Raw genomic sequence first — 7,859 nt, 5'->3', positions numbered from 1 at the left:
GTCGAAACGTTGTACATTTGCTGTTATGTTAAACTTATATTAAAGTTTTTCTTCATTACCCATTCAAGCCGTCTCCAGCCATTATTAAGGTTAGTAACATCACATAGAGTTATAGTTCTCAGTTTTTACAAGATATGTTAGGAGTCAAATGAAATGAAAACAAAATGTTGTAAACTTCAGGATTTTCTCTGATAATTATACCAAATTTGAACATATGGTGTCCACTGGCTTTGTAAATTTATTACACAGGACTTACATATATATGTGTAGAACAGTTACCTTAAAAGTAAATGACATTTTTTGATTTAAAAGTTTTGTACATTTTTCACAAGCGTGTCTCAGTGGTTAGCGTGCCGGGCTGTGAATGGAAAATTCAAGGTTCGAGTCCGTTACATGCTGATCAACATGTTCGATACTTAAACCTGTGGATGCGTTATACAAATGATAGTCAATTCTGCCATTTGATTAATAATAGCCATAAGGACGGCGAGTACTGCTAACCGTTTATCCTTCTTATGGTCAGTAGTTCTAAATTGAGGACAATTGTGCCTGACCCTTGGGATCCTTTACCAGGTCATTTAGCTCATGTGTCGCATATGGTGGTGTTTAGATTGATAAAACGAAGTATTCTTTATAAACTTATATCCTCTTTTCTTTCGTTCACTGTAAAGATAATGCTTTATAGCCAATAGCAACTACTGGACGGTCATAGCAGGTGCGTTATAAGCATACAGATCAAATTTTAGGCCTTTTTGTTGGACTGTATAGCTAATGTAAAATTTGACTGCTACATACAAAAGAAAGAACTTGCAAGCTGTAAACGTCTCTTCCACACGCTCCACTGTATTACAACCTATCTACTTGTTTCAGATTGTAGTCATGTAAGTGACGATGGCTATTTGTTAATTCTTTATCGGTTAAACAGAACAATATTATAATCAGTCATTTGTACATATAAAGTAAAATATATATAATATATTCAGTATTTTTCATCTGTTAAAAAGTAAAATCGAATGCGAAATGAAACAGTATAATAATGTAAAACACGAGTCTTTCTCTGACGAGATAAGTAATTATTACTTGAATATCCGAGAGTACTATGAAACATCAACATAGTGTTCTTTTTTTATCTTAAATATTTTACACTGCGTAAACTCTGTTTCAGCTGCCACACTTTTATATTTCAGACTTATCTTCAAGCTTTTACTATGATACGTCTATCTTCGAGCAATTTCCACCAGCCGATGGTGGTCATGACAGTTGGAGAGGTGTTGTGTGTGGAATTTGTCAACGGACTTTTTCTACCAAGTTCAATTTACGACGTCATATGGTGGTCCATGGTCAGAACCAACGTGTGTTTCAGTCACGCAGAGGCCGAGCTCCACGACCTCATTCGATGATGGCAGATGTGTGCCCTGTTTGCAACCGGGGTTTCAGCAAAAAAGGTAACCTAGAGAGACACATGCTACTCCATAGATCCCAAAGGACTGTGCATCAGTGTCCCCTGTGTCCTAGTAAGCATTCTTGGCCAGGGAATCTCCAGACACATATGAGAGTGGCTCATGGTGTTCGTCCTCAGAGAAAGATTAGGTAAACATCCAGAGTGTAAACACTGTTGCCTCTACAACACTTACCTCAGACATTTTTGCGCGAGTCAACTAATAACACTTACAGTGATTCACATTTTGCGAATTGCCTCTCTTTCCAATAACAAAATGCATTTTAAAGTTAAACCTGTTACAAAATTATTGGTTTTACGATTTATTTCGGTCTCTTATTTTAAATGACGTGGAGTGACCTTTGAAAATTCAAAACATAAAATGAGTACGAAAGTTCATATACGTGAAGAAAAATTACATATTAGTACTGAGCAGAAGGTATTTCTCGTGTCGTGTATTTATTATGTAGAATTGCTCACAGATTTAACGGAAAGAAATCTCTATCCGTATGTGGAACAATAGTGATGTTTGGTTCTACTTGTTGTTGTTGTTTTTATATCGACGTAAGGGTCAAGTTCTGGTTTTATGGTGGAAGTATGTGAGTGCCCAGTTGTAAAACAGTACAAGGAGAGATAATTCAACTCAGCTGTGAAACTTCTAATAAAATCGAGAGTTTCACAAAGAAAAATGAAAGCATATTCAAGTGATACCATGTATTATTTGTTTTAGAAATTATATAATTAAATTGATGATGTTTTAAGGGTGAATTTATAGTTTATGTAGTTGACCTTTTAAGTAAAAAATATTGTTCATCTCTGTATGTGTCTTTTCTGTATTAATTGTTATGGAAAGAATCGTAAAATGTAGAAAAAATTTTTGTTTAATTATTCTTAATATAAAGTGTTCAGATTATTTATGCAATCATATATTTGTAGATGTTGATTCATTCGTCGTATGATATAATTTGGTTATTTTATATGAAATTTTAAAATATTCTTCAAAAATCAATACAGTGTATTATTCTTAAGAAAGAACCTTGAGCTGTTGAAAAAGTGGCTTTAATCATGGGAAAAATTACATAATCTTTAGGTTGCATTGTAGAAAGTAAAACGTTGTCATGCATATCACATCTCTCTACTTTTTCTAACAATATACACCATGAAATAGAGCGAGTACAGAATTTAATATTTGCATACAGCTTTTTATAACTTCAATTCGGCACGTTTGTTTTTGGAGCGCATAACTTGGTTTAGCAAAGGTTAACTCAAAATAACCTATACTTATTAACAACAGAGATAATTACTGGTTATGGATGAAACAAGTGGAAAACTTTTAGACTTTTGAATCTTAGATATGTAAGGTTTTGTGTATAAATGCTTTAAAAGGTTGACGTGCTTAACAAATGAACTGAATAATACCGAGTATTATTTTCAACTGTTTTGGTGGGGTTTTTAAGTCATTTTTAACTTAACATTTAATAACCTAAATTGATTTTGGTGTGAGAATAATAATAATATGACATCGAGATTACGCTATTATTCAATATTACACAGTGGACCAACTGTTTAGTGATTATATTACAGATTTCTTTTCACCAAAAGCGAAAGATTATATTTTCAATTTTACGTTCAGTGAAAATAAATCTGTAATATAATTTTTAAGTATTTACATATAAAACTATCTTAAAAATACATCATAATATGCGTTTGGTTTGTTTCTGACATGCGTTAATAATATGTCTCTTATGGAAGGCTTTGTATGTTTTAGAGCAAAGCCGTACTGGACTGTTTGCTGTCTACCGCGCTGAATCGACCCTGGATTTTAGCGTTGTAAGTCCGTAAACTTACCGCTGCCCCACCGGAGGACTATTTTCGTTTGTTTATTGTTAAACACAAAGCTACACAAAGGCCTATCCATGCACTGCCCACTGCGGATATCGAAAACCGATTTTTAGGTTCATAAGTCCTTAGGCTTACCGCTGAGCCATTGAGAAGCTGTTATAGGAGGGTCACGTACCTTTCCAACGAAATAAGTCGTAACAGAGGGAGTAAAATTTCCATTGTTCATTCCTTAGTGTTATTTATAGAAGCGTATGTAGGATATTTCTATAATTAATTTTATTTTTGGTTAAAAAACATTATTATGTAGTATTTTATTTGCTTCGATAAAGTAGCTTCACGTGACTAATCACATCCAGTCAAATACGTCAAACTGTTGAACCTACGTTCATCATTTACAATGTAAAATGTACAATTTAAAATATATCCCTAAACTTATTTTTCTTATTAGTATTAACTAATATGCAACACACCATCATCTCATTAGGTATTTTACTTTATTGGCGAAACTTCAGAATAATGTTTCAAGAAAAAAACAAAACACTTTTTATTCACAACAGTAACGGATACTTTATTAAAACCAATTCGCAGCTTTGTGCTCGTGGAGAGCAATGTGGTTGGTTGTTGTTAACCAAGAACACGAATGTTGTTCTAATGAAATATTCCTAATTACAATTAAATATGCCTGATAGTTGCTTTGTGTAAAAACGACAACAAATAAAAGTTAGAATACTATCGACGCTTTAGTTCGCCCAGGTGTACAAAAAACAGCGATCTTAGTACTCGGCATGATGAGAAGCAGTCACATATCGTTGGGTATATAAATTATAAGTTCAGTTTCTTTTGAAAAAAGGTGTTAAAAAAGTTCAGATTTACACCTCTTACTTGCACTAAGTTGTATGTTTTTGTTTAAAATGTACCTTTTTATATAAAACAAATGTAGTACAGTTGGTAAATACTTCCCATATTTTCTGTTATTTAGTCCTTTTGGTATTTCAGTTTTATCAGGCGTATATGAAATGCTAATACATTAGACATCACTCTCAATAACAAGCAACGTCAAAAGGCTCAAAATAAAATTTACATATTTATCCAATTTACTATGAAATAGTCAACGTTTTAACAGAAATTATACAATGAAATACAACATTCAATGAAAATTCACAATCTCTTTTAGCTATTAACGAACAGATCTAATAGATTATGATTTGAAAGTTTAAGATAATAAACATGTAAACTCGGTAGAAAAAAAAAAGATATGCCGTTTCACATACCATTTTAAACGTTGGCATTTTCAGACACAAAAGCTACCAGTCACATAAAGCTGTGAAAAAAAAAATGTTTTCGTATCGGCTGTCACACTGATATTCTTCATCATCTGACAACATGTAAAACCAATTTGTCTGATCTATGTCTACATCAGTGATTTGTCATAATCAGAATTGAGTTTTATCATGTTCATTAAATATTCCACTTAATGTTGGTGGTGCAACTTCACATGTGAACCATGTTTACTTGTATGTGCCATCGTTAAAGGTTAATTCATTGCCATATGGCTTCTGTTATGCCATTTCGGGTTTCTAAATTTCCCCATAACGTCGAAACGTTGTTAGCATTACAGATGTGTTGTTTCAGAGCGGGTGTAGGCATAGAAATAGCTTGCACCTGTCCATTTGATCTTTTCTGAAGGCGTGTTTTCGTAATTTAGCTGATACTTGTTAACATCTTATAGTGGGCTATGTCCATAACAAAGTAAACACAAAATTCTCAGCCGTTTCATCGGTTTCTTGGACAAATTCTGATGTCCCACTTCTCCAAATACTGCCGTATACTTTTATTATTTTCCAACACTGACAGAGGTCACACCTTTCCTTTGGAATATGGGCACTATTTGTGCCCTTCAGTGCCTGGAGGCTTGGTAGTGCTGCACATACACACATAGAAGTTTACCTAGTCTGCCTTCACCACTGTATGAAGGTATTCACTCTCCGTCTAACTAGAAGTGTACTTGTTAGGTTGCTTGGTTCGTGTGCTTGCTTCTGCCTGTATGCTCTGCATGGCCCTGCATTCCTGTGTCTGAACAAACGTCCACCTTATATGAGTAACAAATTTCTCTTGCTGTGTACATGACTTCTGAGTTTTGTATCCCACATAACTTCACAGTATATATCCCCCCCCCCTCATTCAGTAACCAAAAATTCGAGGAGAGCTGTCTTACAAGAAGATGACAGAAAGGGTTTGACTAAAGTCTCGTATACTTTGGTCTGATGGTCTTATAGAATGGTCCAAAACATATAAAAAAGCCTGTCATAATCAGGGGATTTTGTAGTCTGAACTTGTAGATCAGGTTTTGCAATTGTCAAGTCATGGGTAATTGACATGTAGTTCTCCTGAAATTCTTCAGCAACTTTGACAGCAGTGTTTATGGTGTCTGGCAATACATCTAGTCTTGTAGGAGGCTTTATTATGGAGTCCATGTATGATATGGTTGGTTTTGTTAAGTTGTATTCCAGTTCATGCCACATTGTTAGATGTTAATGTATACTTCCAGAAGATATCATCTAAGCCATGTATATTCTCTTAGTTTGAACGATGTTTTCTGATTCAGAGCTTTTCGTAACCTTGTAGTGGAATCTTGTTTGGTAATCATGCTATGTATGGTTGAATGTCTTTCTCACCAGTATCTAAAGCTCTTTTTATTCCTTGGGATATTTTGGTATGGACCTGGGTACAGTGTTTTGGATTTGTTATTACGATAGTTTCATATGGGTCTGGCTACAGTATCTTTTTCTTGGGGTAGTTTCGTGTAGACGTGGGTACAGTATCATTTTATTGGGATCGTTTCGTATGGAACTGGATACAGTATCTTTTATTGGTATGGTTTCATATGGATCTGGATACAATGTCTTTTTCTTGAGATAGTTTCGTATAGATCTGGGTAGAGTGTCTTTTTCTTGGCTTGCCATTGGTTGTACTTTCTGCTGCTTCACACTGGGCTTGCCTGCTCATGATCGTACACTTTATATGTGTCTGTTTCATTTGTGTTTCTTTCCTTGTTGCTAGCTCATAGTAGTTTGTCTGTTCCTATAATAGCTACTTTAGAGATACCTTCCCAACACTGAATTGTATGTTTTCGTATGCTATGCCTACTTTATCATGCAAAGTGTCATAACCCTCTAGTGTCTCTTTCATCTCATCATAGTCGTCAAAATATAGATCAGTGGCCTAATCTGGCGTCAAGAACAATCCATCTGGTGTAGTCATATCCTTTTCTGTCCTGTTGGTTACTAGTTCATTTGCTAGTTCTTCCAGAACATGATAGCTGACAAAGTACACAGTCATGTTAATTATAGTTACGTCCTTCTTATTGTCTGCCATAGATTTGATCTCTTTGTGCAACAAGGGGTGTTTCTGTGGGTAATCACTCCTCTGTAGACTACAAACATCACATCTTCTGACATATTTTGAACTGTCTTCTCTTTTCCTTCATTGCCAACTTCTGATGAACCAGTGAATGCAGTGCATAAGAAATTCTGAAGAAGTGGTGGTTCTCATTTTCTTAAGAGATGTTTTCAACTTAGAGTTTTGTTTTTACATGAAGATGAGCTGTGGAAGTTTTAACACCTGGTCTATGATATTTTTAACTGCTTGTGTTTCCCTCCTTTCCGTTTCTTGGCAGATCTGATAATAAAAACCTTTCCTACTTTTCATTTCAAAAATAGTGTCATCTTTGAAGTGATCTGCCAGTTTTGACTGCAAACTCCATGACTTGTAATTTGTTCGACACCCACTAAAACAAAATATCAATGTTTTCGACTGGAACGTCTTTCCTTTGCACCAACTTTATCTCAATGAATATCATCAAAGGAACAAGGTCTCTGTGTTCTGTGATAACTCTTGGGTCGATGTGTAGGATGCATTTCCTCTGTTGTAGTATTGATAGCTACATCTGCAACCAAGAAAAATATTCAAAATAGAAAACCTATAACAATGTATATACTTAACAATGCAGCTATACTTGGAATAATAATAATAATACGAAATGATTGATTAATTTAGACTAAAAGTGGTGAAAAATGCTTACATAAATAGTTGTAAAAATAAAATAAATATATTTTGACTCTTATTAGTATTTAGTGTTCTTCACAGAATCATACTGTTATATCTGTCGACTTACAATTCTTCACAGAACCATACTGCTATATCTGTCCACTTACAATTCTTCACAGAATCATACTGTTATATCTGTCGACTTAAAATTCTTCACAGAACCATATATTTATATCTGTCCACTTACAATTTTTAAGAGAACGGTACTGTTATATCTGTCAAGTTACAATTCTTTAGGACCATACTGTTATATATGTCCATTTACAATTCTTCACAGAACCGTACTGTTATATCTGTCCACTTACAATTCTCACAGAACCATACTCTTACATCTGTCCATTACATGTTCATTACTTCGTGAAATTTGAGACGTGGCTACTGAAGCTGCGAAACGGGCATTACTCTTAAAAATTGTGCATTTTTATCAACAAACGCACAACTTTGTACAAATAAGGGTTGTAAATCTGAATTC

The 7,859-nt window shown here is 34.4% G+C and overlaps 1 protein-coding gene across 3 annotated transcripts in view; it reads left to right on the top strand.

Annotated features, from left to right (window-relative positions):
* Nucleotides 1–7,859, top strand: part of LOC111086971 — a 25,261-nt gene that overhangs the window by 12,509 nt on the left and 4,893 nt on the right. For 2 of the 3 annotated variants that reach the window (XR_002611692.1, XM_022391949.1), the window contains one exon: nucleotides 1,188–2,257. The exons of the other annotated variant lie outside the window; for it this stretch is intronic. Coding sequence is in view for 1 of the 2 variants with exons in the window: in XM_022391949.1 (XP_022247657.1) it covers nucleotides 1,188–1,400 (213 nt within the window). In the remaining variant the exon portion in view is untranslated. Of the gene's footprint in view, nucleotides 1–1,187; nucleotides 2,258–7,859 lie in introns of those variants that run through there. 3 annotated transcript variants of the gene reach the window in all.

This window comes from Limulus polyphemus, unplaced genomic scaffold (genome assembly GCF_000517525.1).
Source record: "Limulus polyphemus unplaced genomic scaffold, Limulus_polyphemus-2.1.2 Scaffold1594, whole genome shotgun sequence".
NCBI classification, from domain to species: Eukaryota; Metazoa; Arthropoda; class Merostomata; order Xiphosura; family Limulidae; genus Limulus; species Limulus polyphemus.
The sequence above is the reverse complement of the archived record's forward strand: the minus strand, read 5'-3'. Positions and strand labels throughout refer to the sequence as shown.